The sequence below is a fragment of the Cajanus cajan genome, chromosome 7 (assembly GCF_000230855.2).
Source record: "Cajanus cajan strain Asha chromosome 7, NIPB_CcT2T_4, whole genome shotgun sequence".
Lineage (NCBI taxonomy): Eukaryota > Viridiplantae > Streptophyta > Magnoliopsida > Fabales > Fabaceae > Cajanus > Cajanus cajan.
The window spans coordinates 56677603-56696022 of NC_138523.1; the positions used below are offsets into that span (position 1 = coordinate 56677603).

Below are 18420 nucleotides of genomic sequence, written 5' to 3' on the forward strand. Positions count from 1 at the left end.
GACCAGGCCGAACACTTAAAAGGCCGACCGGGCCGAACCCATAGAAATTAGTCCGATTAATCGTGCCCGCCGACCACTCGTACACGACTAAAACGTTTCGGTGTGGTCGGCCAAGCCAGCGCATCTGTCAGAATGATTACGAAAAGCTTAATTACCGTAATCTATCGGATTAACCCCCTAATTTTCCGGGGCCCAATCCTTAATCGCGGCCCAATACGAACACCTATAAATAGAGCCCCAACGAGGTACGTAGTTAGTTTTTCCACCTACCGCATTTATTACACCGACGACTAACTTGAGCGTCGGAGTGTCTTTGCAGGCCCCCCCTACACTTCGGACTATTCGAAAAAGAACAAAGAGACTGAGACCTTCGACCCAAGACCCGACTCGCTACAACAAGGATAATTGGAGTGTGTATCCTAGCACAGGAACATTTGGCGCCCACCGTGGGGCCGAAGAGACATTTCAGCCCCTTTTAACCCTACCAACTGAGACCAAGACATGGTAGTTACCCGTAAAGGACAATCAACAATGACTCAGCCGATCCCTAACCCCCAAGATAATCCCGTCATGACCAACCGAGAGCGCTACCCGTACGGAATGCCCCAGACCCAACCGGAGCCTGTGGTACAACAGGTGTAGCCGAATACTGACCAAGGACAACCCAACTTCCAAGATGACTTGCGTGCTTTACGAGAGGAAATGGCGGCCATCCGAAGGCAGAGAGAAGTCGATGCCCGCGAGCTGGCCGAGCTACGTCGACAAAATGCCGAGCTCCGAAACCTGAACCAAACTTACGTTCCATCCACTCCCACACTAGCGAAAGAGTCCGCCTATCACGCCCCGACTGATCAGGTCACCCGAACACCGGTCACCTCTCTGATAGCTAACAAGGCCGACACCCCCACTCACTCCCTGAGGCACCCCTTTTCTCGTAGAATAATGGAGGCAACCCTGCTAGACCACTGGAAAAGCATGCCGATTGAGAAGTACGATGGGTCCTCCAACCCTGAGGAACATTTGAACGTTTTCTTAACTCAAGCGACCCTATCCACTCAAGATGACTCGGCTTTGTGCCGAATATTCCTCACGTCGCTGAAAGGAAGAGCTTTGAGTTGGTTTACGACACTGCCGAGTGCCTCCATTGACTCGTTTGCCGAGTTGTCATCCCAGTTCACCCTACAGTTCGCGACGAGTAAGCCGTACAAGATGACTTCGTTAGCCTTGGTGGGGGTCTGTCAAGAAAAGAAAGAGAGCCTGAGAAACATCATGGACCGATTCAACAAGACTGCCATGGAGATTGGCGATCTTAATCCTGCCGTGGCATTGGACCGGCTGAGCACGACCCTCAGACCAGGACCGTTCGTGAACAGTTTGTGTAAAAAGCCACTTGCCGATATGAACGACCTCCGACGGCGAGCTGAGAAATACATGCAAATGGAGGAGTTGGCAGAAACCCGAAACCAAGCCAGAGCCGAAGAGGGCTATGGCCGAAAAGAGCCAGGTCGAGAGCCAATGAAAAAAGCGAATGTCGAGCCCTTGAATGTTAGACCGCCGAGGGGACCGCGCTACACAGCATATACTCCCCTTAATGCGAGCAGAGCTAAGGTACTGGAGCAGGCTCTCGCATCCGAGATATTGATGATGCCCAAGAGGGCGAACACGCCTCCGAGGGCCTGTAGACCCCTAAAATTGTCCGAGTCGGAAATAAAAGCTTGAAGATTCTCGAAGACTGAAGGATAATCAGCCAGAAGGACTCCTGGAAAGCCCTAGGAGGGTTCTCTGTAGGTCTAGAGGTCTTAGAATAGCTCAAAATAAAGAAGTGGAGGGAAAAAGCCCAATACGGCCGTACTGAACTCAATACGGCCGTATTGAAGCTTCAATACGGCCATACTGAAGTCAGTACGACCGTATTGACACTTCAATACGACCGCTGCGAACTCAATACGGGCGTATTGAAATTTCTGACTTTCAATACGACCGTATTGAACCCCAATACGACCGTATTGAAGTTCAAAAATTTCAATACGGCCGTATTGGCCCTGTAGGCCGTACTGCGCCTATTCCCTATAAATATGACGTCAATTGGACGTCATTCCACACTTTTTCACACAATTTTGACTCCCTCTTTGGGTATTCTGGGGTTTTTGAGCAGTGTTCTGCCCTAGAAATCTCTCTGGGAGTCGATCCGACGAAGTTCTTGAGCCCCGAGCCATTTTGCTTGAGGATCGAACCTAGTCGAGGGGAAATCTTTTTGATTCCCTTAGTTAAAATTTTGTTCTAGGAGAGCGAGGAGCGGGCTTGTAGAGCGTGGGAACGCCAAAACGCTTCCCAGTTCATTTTTTATAAAAAAGCACGCTTCAAGAGGTTTCCCTTCAATCCTTCCTTTTACTGCTTTCTGTGTGCATACTTAAACTGTCATCATGTAGATAGTCAATTTATAATTGTTTAGAATAAATAGGGGTAATTTAGTAATTTTATACTGTTCTTTTAAAAATAATCTGTCATAGGGAACCCGAAAGGGGCGCCGTGGGGTGCTAACACCTTCCCCACGCGTAACCGACTCCCTTACCCAACTCTGGTTGTAGTGGCCAAAGTTGATTTTTAAATCAATTGCCTTATCCCTTTTTCCAATGTTTTGAGTAAAACATTGGTGGCGACTCCACGAACCCTCCTTTTATGAAAACCACTAATCCATGGAGGGTCCCGCTTGGGATTAATATGGATTAGTGAGCCTTTTAATAAAATTGCTCGTTTGACGAGGTCTCAGTTTGAGAATAGGTCATTCTAGCAATCCACATTTTTCAAACAAATAAACGAGTCCAACCATCCCTCGCGAATGCCGAAAGCCCGTTTCGGGCCGGTGGCGACAGATGGCGACTCCACTGGGGAAGCCTCGAGAGTCAGTCCCATTTAGTGACAGATTATTTTTAACAAATAATAGTTAAAATTACTTTATTACCCCTCACTTGTATGATAACATGTTTATCTATTTGGCTTTAATAACTGTTGTATTTTTAAATTTACGCAATTGTTTGAAATAAAAATTGTACACAAACCTTTGCACACAACAGTTCCCTCTATACCCGGGGGCATGAGTGATTAACCATAGGGAGTGGATGTTAGTACGGCCGGTTGTCGAATGGGTCTATAGGTGCCCGTAGACCGTTGTCGGAAAACATCACTCAAGGTGATAACCATGAACTTGAGTCCGACGGTGCGTTGGAACTTTCCATCGACCTACGACGAGAGGAATTGGGTCCCTATAATGGGGGCACCTTGGGGGCCTTGGACTGGTGAGAACAGTTAGAACCTACCTTGAATATGCACCATTTCTGCAGGAGACCCCTACCTCGTGATTCGCTCGTGACTGTTCGCGGATGAGTGAATTGTTTGTGTAAAATGCTTATGTGCAATTGTTTGTGCATTAATAACCTCGTGATAAGGTCTAAAAATAATCCCCATGCATAAAAAACCATGACATGAGAGGAAAGACCATGTGTGGAAATATAATAAAAGTGAGGAGCATGTACATCATTACCAATAAGACATCATGCGTCCTCATGAAAACATACATTTTAGGATCACCAATACCTCTTGACATGAGTGAAAGAGACCCATGACTATAGAGATTCTCCGTTGGGGAGAAATCATAGATAAAGAAGGGTGGTAAACTTCCGTCTTAAAAAGGCAGCGCCTTAAAGATGGAGGTTTATCAAGCTCATGTTAAAGAGTGTATTCATTCCATAAAATAAACTAACTAAACATTCATTTTAGAAAGTGGCTGGTCATCTCTCTGTCCTTACGCGCGCACGGAAAATCAAGAAAATGGAAGCATTGGAGGAGCAAAACAAAAAGCTCACAACCGAGCTTTCACAGCTTAAGGAGCAGATGGCGCAAATGATGGAGCTCATGCGTCATCACAACATCCATGATTCTCATCATAGTGATCATGGGTCCCATCATGAGGGAGAGGAGGAAGAGCATGAAAAAGATCCTCCAAACGCCGTACCCCTTGGGGCAGGAATTATAATAAAAGAGCCCGAGGTCTCAAAGGAACAATTCCATGCCCTCGAGGATCGGCTAAGGGCTATGGAGGGGCATGACTTTGACATTAAGGATGCCGCCGACATGTGTTTAGTGAGGGACATTCAATTCCCTCCTAAATTTAAAGTGCCAGATTTCCCAAAGTACGTGGGATCGACTTGCCCTAAAAGTCATCTCACCATGTACTGTCGCAAGATGGCTGCATATGCCACAAATGAAAAGCTCTTGATCCACTGTTTCCAAGAGAGCTTAGCTGAAACCGCGCTCAACTGGTATATGCAGCTAGACGGAAATCTAGTACGTACATGGAGGCAGTTGGCCGACGCCTTTCTCAAGCGCTACAAATACAACATCGACCTAACACCCGATAGGTCTGATCTTCAAGCCTTGAGTAAAAAGAACGATGAATCCTTCAAGGCTTACGCCCAACGTTGGAGGGAGTTGGCGGCACAGATAGAGCCCCCGCTGTCGGATAAGGAGACGGTGTCCTTATTCATCAACTCGTTGACTGGTCCCTATTACGATAAAATGATAGGGAACACAACGACACTCTTCTCGGACATCATCACCATAGGAGAAAGGGTGGAACAAGGACTCAAAAGTGGGAAGCTGGCTAAGCCTTCCCAATCATATGAAGCTAAGAAGGCCTTCGGGAAGAAGAAAGAAGGAGGAGTCAACGCTGTAACCATTGCTCCGTCTTCTTCCGCTTCGAAGTCAGGAAAATCGCAAAACAACGCTGTGAAGAAGTTTGATAGACTTCCGACCACTTATAGCGATCTCCTGCCGAAGCTAGTGGAGGCACGTCTTATAGCTTACATTCCACCAAAGAAGGTGAATCCACCCTACCCCGATTGGTACAATCCACAAGACAAATGTCTATACCACTCGGGGGCACAAGGGCATTCAACGGAGAACTGCCGAGCTCTCAAGTATAAGGTCCAAGACCTTATCGACGCTGGGTGGGTCACTTTCGATTCGACGGCGCCCGACGTGAGCAAGAATCCTCTACCGCAGCAGGAGTAGAGAGAAGGGCAAGCCATGATAGGGCCCCTCCACATTTTTTTTCTTTTAGGGACTCATGATCAGTACCCGAGATCATGAGGGCCTTTTCATGTAAATAAAGGGTTTTGTATAGTTTTACACTCATATATCAATAAAAAGGCATTTTTCACACATTATTCTCGCATTTTTGTTCTATTCTCTCTCTCTCATTTATATTAATAAACTCTAAACCTAAACAGAACCAATAAATAATTATGTCTGTGATTGCTCGCTCTGACCGGGATCCGAAAGCCGAGGGTGAATGGGTTGAGTTGGACAGTGATGAGGAGACCATCTCTCCGGATCTGCAAAGACTGCTAGATCAAGAAGCTCGTCTACTCCAACCGAATCAAGAAGAATTGGAGACCGTGAACTTGGGGCAGGGTCAAGAATTGAAAGAGGTCAACATTGGGATCCGTATCAGTGATGGAATAAAAACGCAATTAATTCAATTATTGAGGGAATACAAGGACGTATTTGCATGGTCGTACCATGATATGCCCGGGTTGGACTCCAACATTGTCGAACACAAGTTGCCCTTAAAAGAGGGGTTTCGACCTATTAAGCAAAAGCTTCGACGAATCAAGCCCGAGTGGTCGTTAAAGATTAAGGAGGAGGTAGAAAAACAATTGGACGCGGGATTCTTGGTTGTATCCCAGTATCCCGAATGGCTGGCTAACATTGTGCCGGTCGTCAAAAAGAATGGGAAGGTTAGAGTGTGTGTTGATTATAGGGATTTGAATCGTGCCAGCCCAAAGGACGATTTTCCCTTGCCACATATTGATACACTCGTGGATCACACCGCCACAAACACACTCTATTCCTTCATGGATGGATACTCGGGGTATAATCAAATCAAGATGAATATAGAAGACCGTGAGAAAACTTCTTTCATTACACCCTGGGGAACTTTCTGCTACAGGGTGATGCCCTTTGGACTTAAAAATGCGGGTGCCACCTACCAACGAGCGATGGTGACTCTATTCCACGATATGATCCACAAAGAAATAGAAGTATACGTGGATGACATGATCGCAAAGTCAAAAGACGAAATGGACCACATCCAATATTTGAGAAAATTATTCAATCGGCTTCGTAAGTATCAGCTTAAGCTAAACCCGGCTAAGTGTACTTTCGGAGTTCGGTCGGGTAAGCTTCTTGGGTTCATCGTCAGTGAAAAAGGCATAGAGGTGGACCCCGATAAAGTAAAGGCAATAATGGAAATGCCTCCTCCTAAAACTGAGAAAGAAATTAGAGGATTCCTCGGCAGGGTGAACTACGTCGCAAGGTTCATCGCACAGTTGACTGACACGTGCAAACCGATATTCAAGCTGTTGCGCAAGAATCATTCCGAAACTTGGGATGAGAATTGTCAACGAGCTTTTGACAAGGTCAAACAGTGCTTGGCCAATCCACCAGTATTGGTGCCACCTGTCGAGGGAAGGCCATTAATCCTCTATCTGACAGTGCTTGATGAGTCCATGGGAGCCGTGCTAGGGCAACAGGACGAAACTGGAAAGAAAGAACGAGCCATCTACTACCTGAGCAAAAAGTTCCTTGATTATGAAACCCGCTACACGCCATTAGAAAAGACTTGTTGTGCGTTAGCGTGGGCAACACAAAGGCTCAGGCAGTACATGATAAGGCATACTACTTGGTTGGTCTCCAAAATGGACCCAATTAAGTACGTGTTCGACAAGCCAATAATCACTGGGAAGATCGCCCGATGGCAAGTACAATTATCAGAATTCGACATCATACATGTCACACAAAAAGCCATCAAAGGCAGTACCCTAGCTGATTATCTAGCACATGGGCCGACCAATGATTATCAATCCCTTCAGGATGATTTCCCCGATGAACATGTAATGAGTATACAACATGAAGATCCTAAGGACGATGTGTGGACCATGTATTTTGATGGAGCCTCCAACATGCTTGGACAGGGGATCGGGACAGTGTTAATCTCCCCACAAGGAAAGCATATCCCTCTAACAGCAAGACTCAATTTCGACTGTACAAATAATATGGCCGAATACGAGGCTTGCGCGTTAGGAATCCAAGCGGCTATCAATAATGGTATCCTCAAACTCAAAGTATTTGGAGATTCGGCTTTAGTCATCCATCAGCTACGAGGAGACTGGGAAGTCCGAAATCCTAAACTGATACCATATGTTGAGCATATCAAAGATTTGACACAATTCTTCCAAAGTGTCATCTTTGAATACATTCCAAGGGAGGAGAATCAGTTCGCTGACGCCCTTGCTACACTATCATCGATGTTCGCCTTGGATAAGGAGCATGAAATGCCCATCATCAATATCCGGCGGCACGATAAGCAAGCGTTCTGCCTACTGATAGATGAAGCTGTTGATGATCATCCATGGTTCCATGACATCAAACAATATCTGTCAAAAGGGGAATATCCTGATATGGCTAGTGATAATGATAAAAAGCACATCCGAAGGAGGGCCATGGGATTTCTGTTGATTGGAGAAACCCTCTACAAAAAGAATTATGACTCGGTCTTGTTGAGATGTATAGACCAAGTCGAAGCTCAAAATGTAATCAAAGAAATACATGAGGGGGTTTTCGGTACCCATATTCCCGGGCCTGCAATGGCTAAGAAAATTCTCAGAGCAGGATATTACTGGTCGACCATTGAAAGGGATTGTTACCAATACGTCCGGAAATGCCACAAGTGTCAAGCATATGCCGACAATATTCATGTCCCACCAACGCCACTCAATGTTCTGGCTTCACCATGGCCATTTGCAATGTGGGGCATGGATGTTATTGGACCCATCGAGCCAAAGGCATCCAATGGACATAGGTTCATCCTTGTGGCCATTGACTATTTCACCAAATGGGTAGAAGCGGCATCATATGCTCATGTGACCCGAAAGGTGGTAACATCCTTCATCAGAAAGAATATCATATGCAGATACGGTATTCCCGATAAAATCATCACTGATAATGGATCCAATTTGAACAATCAGATGGTGGAAGAGCTGTGCAAAGAGTTCAAAATTCAGCACCATAACTCTTCCCCATATCGACCAAAGATGAATGGGGCAGTCGAGGCAGCCAATAAGAATATCAAGAAGATAGTACAAAAGATGGTTGTCTCATTCAAAGACTGGCATGAGATGCTACCCTTCGCTCTCCATGGTTATAGGACTTCAGTACGTACATCCACAGGAGCTACTCCATTCTCCCTTGTTTATGGAATGGAGGCAGTTCTGCCAGTTGAAGTCGAAATACCTTCTCTGAGAGTAATCATGGAAGCAAAACTTTCCGAGGCGGAATGGGTTCAAAGTCGATACAACCAATTGAACCTTATCGAAGAAAAACGACTGAACGCCATATGCCATGGTCAAGCCTACCAAAGGAAGATCAAAAAGGCTTTCGACAAAAAAGTCCATCCTCGAATCTACCATGAGGGAGAGCTGGTGATGAAGAAATTGCTACCAGCTCAAAAGGACAAAATCGGAAAGTGGGCCCCAAATTACGAAGGACCATACGTGGTGAAGCGAGCCTTCTCCGGAGGAGCATTGATTCTCACAAACATGGACGGAGAAGAACTTCGATACCCAGTCAACGCTGACGTGGTAAAGAAGTATTATGCTTGAAGACGTTGCTTGCATCAGCCCGTTAGGATGAAAACCCAAAAAGGGCATCCTAGGCAAAAGTTAGGGCAAAACAAAAAGCCCGCCAGTACAAGGGTACTAGGCAAAACAAAGGCAAAATTATCCCCGCTAGGACACGTCCTAGGCAAAAATTAGGGGCAAAAGAATAAGATGCAAAAAGTAAAGCAAGCAACGATCACTTGAACCGAAAACCGAAAGGCGGTTCAAGTGATAATCTTCTAGAAGCAAGCGTCTTGCAGTATCTACACTCCTGGCTCAGGCATCTCACCCAAAACGATTAGGGGAACGAGAAAAGCGACAATTACAGATATAATTGTTTAAGCCAAAAATGTATAGCCTACCTTGGCCAGCCATTCTTTAGAAATTCCCTTTGTAAATCTTTCTGTGTAAACATTTGTGAATATTAATAAAATATCCATTTGTTTCTTTTCTTTCTTGACCTTGTGATTATGCCTTTAAAATTGATGTTTCTAAAAATTGTACGAAACTCTTAATAATCGGTCAATAAAAGAAAATTGGAGGGGTTCCTGTAAAATCCATAATCTCCTGCGTAAAGGCTCACAAAAATACTCCCTCGCGTCAATGACAGAAAGTCCTCCAAGAAGAGGAGGATAGGGAGAGCCACTCACTTCTCTAAATAAATGAACAAAAATAAAAATTGTATTGCATTTGTGCATCACACACATTAGTTGCACATTCAAAGACCTTATCATGAGGCAACTGCATAAAATAGAAAAATAGAAAATTGCTTGTGTATGACAGCAGCAAGCAAAATACAAAGATTCAGAAAATCCAACAACCAGTTCACACAAAATAACTGAGCCTGGAGAGGCTCGCCGAAACAATACTCCTCATCCCCCACATCTCAAAATAATTGAGCCTGGAGAGGCTCGCAGAAATAATACTCCCCAGAGGGAACCTCAACTCATACCCTTGGATTCAAAAATCCCCAGCAAGAGTTATCAAACAAGATCGTCAAATCCCCAATGGAAGTACGATCTCCCAAGCAGAATATCCAAGTCAAAGGACTTAAACTTCCTCAGTGAAGATAGCTCTCCAACTCAAGTGTCGAGTGAGGCTAAGCCTGTAGAGGCTTCCTAAATAATACTCTGGGATACATAAGATCCCCAAATCCCCAGTCGCCTACTTAAGAGGCATCCCTGCAGAAGGAGAAGAAAATAAAAATCAATAATCATTCCCCAAGTGGAATCTGGCTCAGCCAATCATTGAACGTCAAGCTGATACGCCTAACAGAAGAGGCTAATCAAAATCAACGACAAAATCCCCCAGTGGATAACAGCCTGCACAGAGGCAGCAAAATCAAAAAACCAAAAGAGACACCCGAACAAGGATAACCGGGATACTCCACCAACGTCGAAAGGACGTCAGCCAATCATAAGGCACCGCTCACATCAGAAAGAGCATCTTTGTGTCTACACCCAAAGGAATCAGAAATTCCCCAGTGGGAACCAACTACGCAATGGAAAGTTGGGACACAAGAACCTATGAGTAACTGCACATCCCCTAGACGGATCCCTGCATTATCCAGCCCTTAGTGGCACAAAATCAAAAAAAAAAAAAAAACAACCGTCGAAGCAGCATCGTGGACTGTGGAGACAAAATCATCACGAATCCCTGGAAAGGAGATATTCACGCTACCCCGTCGTCACAAACACGGAGGTATGCAGCTTCCGGCTCGGGCAATGAGCGAAGCTATCTCTGGAAAAGGGGTACACACTACTTACCGTTGTCACAAGGGTACTTAGCTTCCGGCTCGAACAAAGAGTGAAGTTAAGCCTGGAGAGACGGTACTTACAGCTTCCAGCTTGGGCAACAAGCAAAGCAAGGCCTGGAGAGGCAAAACTCATACTGCTCACCGTCGTCACAAAGGTGTTTAGCTTCCGGCTCGAACAAAGAGTGAAGTTAAGCTTGGAGAGACGGTACTCACAGCTTCCAGCTTGGGCAACAAGCAAAGCAAGGCCTGGAGAGGCAAAACTCATACTGCTCACCGTCGTCACAAAGGTGTTTAGCTTCCGGCTCGAACAAAGAGTGAAGTTAAGCCTGGAGAGACGGTACTTACAGCTTCCAGCTTGGGCAACAAGCAAAGCAAGGCCTGGAGAGGCGAAACTCACACCGCTCACCGTCGTCACAAAGGTACTTAGCTTCCGGTTCGAACAAAGAGTGAAGCTAAGCCTAGAGAGGCGGTACTCAACCATCAGCGTCATCAGAGGCGCGTTGATGTCCAACTTCCGGCTCGGGCGTCGAGTGAAGTTGACCTTGGAGAAGGTAAACTCAGCTACCGAGGATGTCAGAAGCGCCGAGGTATGCACCCACCTGGAGAGGCTACTCAACATTTTCCCACCGGAAGACGCTACAAGTCAGAAGGTCGGCACAATACCCGGACAATTGGGTCAACTCCTTTACTTGTCAGCCGATACACCAAGAGGCCGTCCGACTAAGTAAAGGGGGGGCAGCTGTAGACCCCTAAAATTGTCCGGGTCGGAAATAAAAGCTTGAAGATTCTCGAAGACTGAAGGATAATCAGCCAGAAGGACTCCTGGAAAGCCCTAGGAGGGTTCTCTGTAGGTCTAGAGGTCTTAGAATAGCTCAAAATAAAGAAGTGGAGGGAAAAAGCCCAATACGGCCGTACTGAACTCAATACGGCCGTATTGAAGCTTCAATACGGCCATACTGAAGTCAGTACGACCGTATTGACACTTCAATACGACCGCTGCGAACTCAATACGGGCGTATTGAAATTTCTGACTTTCAATACGACCGTATTGAACCCCAATACGACCGTATTGAAGTTCAAAAATTTCAATACGGCCGTATTGGCCCTGTAGGCCGTACTGCGCCTATTCCCTATAAATATGACGTCAATTGGACGTCATTCCACACTTTTTCACACAATTTTGACTCCCTCTTTGGGTATTCTGGGGTTTTTGAGCAGTGTTCTGCCCTAGAAATCTCTCTGGGAGTCGATCCGACGAAGTTCTTGAGCCCCGAGCCATTTTGCTTGAGGATCGAACCTAGTCGAGGGGAAATCTTTTTGATTCCCTTAGTTAAAATTTTGTTCTAGGAGAGCGAGGAGCGGGCTTGTAGAGCGTGGGAACGCCAAAACGCTTCCCAGTTCATTTTTTATAAAAAAGCACGCTTCAAGAGGTTTCCCTTCAATCCTTCCTTTTACTGCTTTCTGTGTGCATACTTAAACTGTCATCATGTAGATAGTCAATTTATAATTGTTTAGAATAAATAGGGGTAATTTAGTAATTTTATACTGTTCTTTTAAAAATAATCTGTCATAGGGAACCCGAAAGGGGCGCCGTGGGGTGCTAACACCTTCCCCACGCGTAACCGACTCCCTTACCCAACTCTGGTTGTAGTGGCCAAAGTTGATTTTTAAATCAATTGCCTTATCCCTTTTTCCAATGTTTTGAGTAAAACATTGGTGGCGACTCCACGAACCCTCCTTTTATGAAAACCACTAATCCATGGAGGGTCCCGCTTGGGATTAATATGGATTAGTGAGCCTTTTAATAAAATTGCTCGTTTGACGAGGTCTCAGTTTGAGAATAGGTCATTCTAGCAATCCACATTTTTCAAACAAATAAACGAGTCCAACCATCCCTCGCGAATGCCGAAAGCCCGTTTCGGGCCGGTGGCGACAGGGCCGACAAGGCTAAGGCATGTCGATTTCACCGAAACCGGGGGCACTCGACAGAAGAATGTTCGGCATTAAAAGAAAAACTTGAGGACCTTATCAAGCAAGGCCACCTTGGAAACTTCGTAACGACGCAGGCCCACCGAACACGAGGGAGGGATCAGCACCCGCGTGAAGTGCCACAGCTGAGAGACCGACGCCACAGGTCCCGTTCGACTGAAAGGAGAGATCATTCACGAAGTTCCCGGGTTGACAAGGATCGGCCGAGGAAGATAATCAACACAATAGCCGGAGGCAGATCCACCTCTTCGGCAAGAAAGCGACACCTCCGCGCTGTCCGATCGGTTAACAGCGTGAACCAACTGAAGCTGCCGAGGATGCCACCTATAACGTTTTCCGACCAGGATTTCCGCGGTGTCGACCCCGTTCAAGACGACCCTATGGTGATTTCAGTCGAAATGCACAACTGTATTGTGAAGAAAACGTTGGTCAACCAGGGGAGCTCAGCCGACATCTTGTACTGGAATACATTTGTACAACTCGAAATTCCTGAGGAGAGCCTAGAACCATACCACGAACCACTAGTAGGTTTCTCAGGTGAGAGAGTGATGACGAGAGGGTGTATTGACCTGTACACCCGATTCGGTTTCGATCAAAAGCCTTCCCGAGAAGTCAAAATCCGATACATTATGGTGCACGCGAACACGTCGTACAACATCTTATTGGGCCGACCCTCTATCAATGCCCTCGGGGCGATTGTCTCGACCCCCCACCTGTGCATGAAGTTTCCGTCAAGAGATGGACAAGTGATAACCATGCATGCCGATCAAAAAACAACACGCGAATGCTATCTCTCCAGCCTTAAGATACAGCCACTGGCCGATTCCCCGAAGTCAAAAGGTGTGCATGCAGTAGGGCAGCAAACGACGGAAAACATTGACCTTCCTCGGCTTGGTGAAGAAGAAAGAATCGAGCCGGCTGAAGACCTTAAGCCTTTTCAGTTAGGCAGAGCACCCGAACAAGTCACAAACATGGGATCTCAGTTGAGCGAAGCCGACTCAAGCCGAGTCAAGTGTGTAGTCAGGGATAACCGAGACCTCTTCGCGTGGACGGCATCTGATATGCCGGGAATAGATCCCACATTTTTATGCCACCGATTAGCCGTATGTAGAGATGCGCGACCCGTCGCGCAAAAGAAAAGAAAGATGGGCGATGAGAAGCGAAAGGCCGCGAACGCCGAGGTGAAAAAGTTGTTACAGGCTAAGTTCATAAGAGAAGTCACGTACACGACTTGGCTAGCCAACGTGGTTCTGGTGAAAAAGCCGAATAGAAAGTGGAGAATGTGCACCGACTACACCGACCTCAATAAAGCATGCCCCAAGGACGTTTATCCGCTTCCTTGCATTGACCGACTTGTCGACGGAGCATCCGGGCACTCCATCTTCAGTTTCCTTGATGCCTATTCCGGCTACAATCAGATAAGGATGCACCCATCCGACGAGGAGAAGACGACGTTCATCACTGAGAACACCAACTTCTGTTACCGAGTCATGCCATTTGGACTGAAGAACGCCGGGGCGACCTATCAGAGGTTAATGGACAAGGTGTTTCAGGGGCAAATCGGTCGAAACATCGAGATTTATGTGGACGATATGGTGGTCAAGTCCAATTCTCTCGCCGAGCACATCACAGACCTAGCTGAAATTTTTGGCGAACTCCGCAAGCACAACATGCAGCTGAACCCCAAGAAGTGCACCTTCGGGGTCAAAGGAGGCAAATTCCTGGGCTTTATGCTATCGGCAAGAGGCATAGAAACAAATCGAGACAAATGCCAGGCCGTTTTAAACATGCGAAGCCCGAGCAACCTCAAGGAATTGCAACGCCTCTTAGGAAGATTAGTCGCCTTGTCCCGATTTCTCCCGCGTCTGGGCGACAAAATTAGCCCGATGATGAAGCTCTTGCGCAAGGCCTCGATGTTCTCATGGAACGAACCGTGCGATGAGGCCTCCAGGGCGTTGAAGGCAACCTTGGCGACGCCGCCGATCCTGGCGAGACCTATTCCTTTGAACCCGATTTTGGTATACTTGGCCGTATCTGACGAAGCGATCAGCTCGGTTTTGGCGCAAGAAAAGGAGGGGACCCAAGCGCCCATATACTTTATCAGCCGACTCCTGTAGGACTCCGAGACTCGGTACCAACTGATAGAGAAGGTTGCACTCGGATTAGTGCACACCTCCCGACGCCTGCGACACTACTTCCAGAGCATCAAATAGTAGTACACACCGACTGCCCGATTTCTAAGGTCTTGGGCAAACCCGAACTCGCCGAGAGAATGATGGCTTGGTCAGTGGAGCTCTCACAATTCGACATCACATACAAGCCGAGAGGGCCAATTAAAGCGCAGTGTTTGGCGGACTTCGTAAACGAGCTGCACCCACACGGCCATTTTGAGGAACAATGGTGGACCCTCCATGTGGACGGTTCCTCAAATTGCCAGGGGAGCGGAGCAGGAGTGATCTTAGAAGGGCCGAATGGTATTACATTGGAACAGTCCCTGCGTTTCTGATTCAAGGCCTCGAACAACCAGGCTGAGTACGAAGCTCTATTAGCCGGATTGAGGCTGGCCGAGGACATGGGTGCCTCGAGAATCAAATGTTCGACCGATTCCAAGGTTGTGGCCGAGCAGGTGGGTGAAAACTTTCAAGTCAAAGACCATATGATGATAAAATACTACCATGCCTACCAAAAAATGAAGGCGAGCTTTTAGGAGGTGTCGGTCGAGCACATACCGCGCGAGAATTACGCGCGCGCCGATCAATTGGCAAGGTTGGGCGCGACCAAGAGGCCAGGTCAGCTGAGAACCATCATTCAGCAGGAAATTGACCACCCAAGTGTCGAAGCGGAAATGATAGCTAACTTCGAGGCCGAGAACACCGGACAGGATGGCTCACCTGACTGGAGAGACGAAATTAAAGCATTCATCAACACTGGTGCCGCACCCACCGACCCTGCCGAGGCCAAGCGTTTGAGGACTCAGGCAAGTAGATATGTCGTCATTGCAGGACAGTTGTACAAGCGTGGCTTCACTACACCACTTCTCAAGTGTTTAGACCCCACCGAGGCCGATTACGTGATGAGAGAAGTACATGAGGGGATTTGTGGATTGCACTCAGGTGCGAGGACAACCGTGTCAAAGCTCCTACGAGCAGGTTACTATTGGCCGACCATGAACTCTGATTGCTCAATGTTTGTGAGGAAGTGCCGACCTTGCCAGGAACACGGTAACTTGATACACCAACCAGCCGAGCAGTTACATTGCATTCCCCCGGCATGGCCATTCGCCACTTGGGGAGCCGACATACTCGGACCTTTCCCGGTTGTCAAGGGGCAATGCAAATTTCTCATCGTAGCCGTGGATTTGTTCACAAAATGGATCGAGGCCGAGCCTTTGGCATGCATCTCGACCCGTCAGGTCCAAAAATTCTTTTGGAAAAATATCATAACCCGATTTGGCATACCCCATACCCTGGTCACCGACAACGGACTCCAATTTACTGACCGAAAACTCAACGAGTTTTTGGTCGGCCTGGGGATACAGCACAAGGTCACGTCGGTCGAGCACCCACAGACGAATGGTCAGGCCGAGTCAGCCAACAAAGTCATCCTAGCAGAACTGAAGAAACGGTTAGGAGTAGCTAAAGGAGCAGGGGCCGAGCAGCTTCCCGAGGTACTCTGGGCATACCGATGCACCCCCCAATCGACCGCGCAAGAAACACCATTTCGCCTAGTCTATGGGTCCGATGCAATGATCTCAGTTGAAATAGGAGAGACATCATTCCGTCGAGCCCACTTCGATGAAGCAAGCAACGAGGTCGAACTCCGAGCAAGCCTAGACGTGGCAGAAGAGATGCGTGACCGAGCACTGGTCGTGGTCGAGGCCACCAAACAACGCTACAAAAGAAGATTTGACAGCAAGGTAAAGCCTAGGAAATTCCGAGAAGGAGACCTGGTTTGGAGAGCTACAGGCGAGGCTAGAAAGGACCCGAGACAAGGGAAGCTCGCCCCAAATTGGAACGGACCATACCGCGTCCGACATAATTTGAACAACGGAGCATACAAGCTGGAGTATTTGTCAGGAGAACCAATTCCGAGGACTTGGAACTCGTCACATTTGAAAATGTACTACAGTTGATGTATCAGTGCACTCTTTTCCTTGACCGACTCTTTTTCCCTAAGGAGGATTTTGGGTCGGCAAGGTTTTTAACGAGGCACTTCATTAATAAAAAGTTCAAAATTTCATCATAGCGTGTTCTTATTCTATGTTTAGGCCGAGAACTATACCCAAATACGACGGAGCCGAGCAATACTCGGCCGACAACGACAAAGTGAACTCGTGCCCAACAGGTTTCCCTCCCGAGTACCCCCCTCGGCTAAGGATGCACCTAGGACGAGCACTATCCCAACCACGACGAGGTCGAGCAAGACTCGGCCGACAACGACAAAGTGAACTCGTGCCCAACAGGTTTCCCTCCCGAGTACCCTCCTCGGCTAAGGATGCACCTAGGACGAGCACTATCCCAACCACGACGAGGCCGAGCAAGACTCGGCCGACAACGACACTGATAATGCTATTTTTGTAATGTCTAGGTCACGCATAAACCGAGCGCTGAATGATAACGCGTACTTAAAATCGAGCCCTTCAGGTTTCCCTCCCGAGTAACCTCCTCGGCTAAGGATGCACCTAGGCCAATCACTCCGACGTGTGCTCGAGCCTTTCAAGTTTCCCTCCCGAGTAACCTGCTCGGTTAAGGATGCACCTAGGCCGAGCACCATGTCAGTTGAGCTATTCTCGGCTGATCACTCCGACGTGTGCTCGAGCCTTTCAGGTTTTCCTCCCGAGTAACCTCCTCGGTTAAGGATACACCTAGGCCGAGCACCATGTAAGCCGACAGCTTTCCCTGCTAAGACTCAGGTCCCAATTCCGACCCCTCCCGCGATATATTATTCCGAATATCCAAAAACAACTCACCTACGAGACTCAAGGCACTCAGGCCGAACACACCCGCGCCGAGTACTCGTCTCAGCACCTCAAATCGAGTCGCGACCTAGGCTGTTAAACCAAACACTAATGTAACTCAATTTAAATTTGATTCGCACCCCCCTCGGTTAAACGTACAGTTCGGCTACAAATCAACACAGAAATATAGCTACTCGGATCGATATACAGGAATCACGAAGAAAATTGCGCTAAGTACACACTTAAACCGAGCATTACGCACAACATTCAAGCCGAATAATAAACACAAATACGCATAAATCGCAAAAATAATGTCATTGACTACAGCCGATCAACACGACTAATTACAAAAAATTCTTCCTACCGGCGCCAGCGGCAAAACTGACAAAAACCGCGTACAGCCCGGTTACAAAAAAAAATGATAAACCTAAAACTATTAACAAGCCGATCCCTTAGGTAGCGGTTGGACTTCCAGGGTGACCTCCATCACCGTCGCCGACCACGTCAATGATCGGATCGTCGTCCTCGGCTGTTTGTGCAGGAGCTCGAGTGGAGATGCGATGACGAGGGGCCTCGGCATCGGGCTGAGCCCCTTGGGGGAACTCAGAATAGCTCATGAACTTGTCGCCCAAAAAGTCTCGGCTAACATCGAACTCAAAATCAGCCGGGACCTCACAAAAATGATAGGCCTGCCTCACCGCATGCTGGAAGCCGGCATCATGTTGGGCAAGTATTTGCTCGGTAGCCTCGGCCTCATACTTGGCGACGGCCTCCTTCAACCGAGCAATCTCAGTCGCAGACGCGGTAGCATCGGCCTTCATTCTTTGTACAGCCAACTTTAAGTCGTCGGCTTCCCGTCGGTGGGCGTCGGCAACCCTCTTTAGCTCTTCAGCCGCCTCGGTTAACTTGGCGTTCGCAGCCAACGCCTCTTTTACCGTGGTTTCGGCCTCCTTAAGTCAGCCGTGGACCCTTTCCTCGGACACGGCATGCTTGTTCATGAC

At 47.5% G+C, this 18420-nt stretch overlaps 1 protein-coding gene across 1 annotated transcript; it reads left to right on the forward strand.

Annotated features, from left to right (window-relative positions):
- Window positions 1-702: 702 nt before the first annotated feature.
- Window positions 703-16594, forward strand: LOC145950094 (uncharacterized). Its single transcript, XM_083061023.1, has 5 exons — window positions 703-1608; window positions 12540-13715; window positions 13881-14480; window positions 14975-15088; window positions 15170-16594. The coding sequence occupies exons 1-5, from the start codon at window positions 703-705 to the stop codon at window positions 16592-16594; spliced, it is 4221 nt and encodes a 1406-aa protein (XP_082917149.1).
- The last annotated feature ends 1826 nt before the right edge of the window (window positions 16595-18420 follow it).

What these genes read in the sequence shown, in the direction of transcription:
- LOC145950094 (XM_083061023.1), top strand. Translation starts at nt 703, where the DNA reads ATGGCGGCCATCCGAAGGCAGAGAGAAGTCGATGCCCGCGAGCTGGCC. An exon ending in TTAATGCGAGCAGAGCTAAG is followed by an intron (nt 1,609 to 12,539) that starts GTACTGGAGCAG and finishes GTAACGACGCAG; the next exon opens with GCCCACCGAACACGAGGGAG. An exon ending in CCAAGGTTGTGGCCGAGCAG is followed by an intron (nt 15,089 to 15,169) that starts GTGGGTGAAAAC and finishes GCGAGCTTTTAG; the next exon opens with GAGGTGTCGGTCGAGCACAT.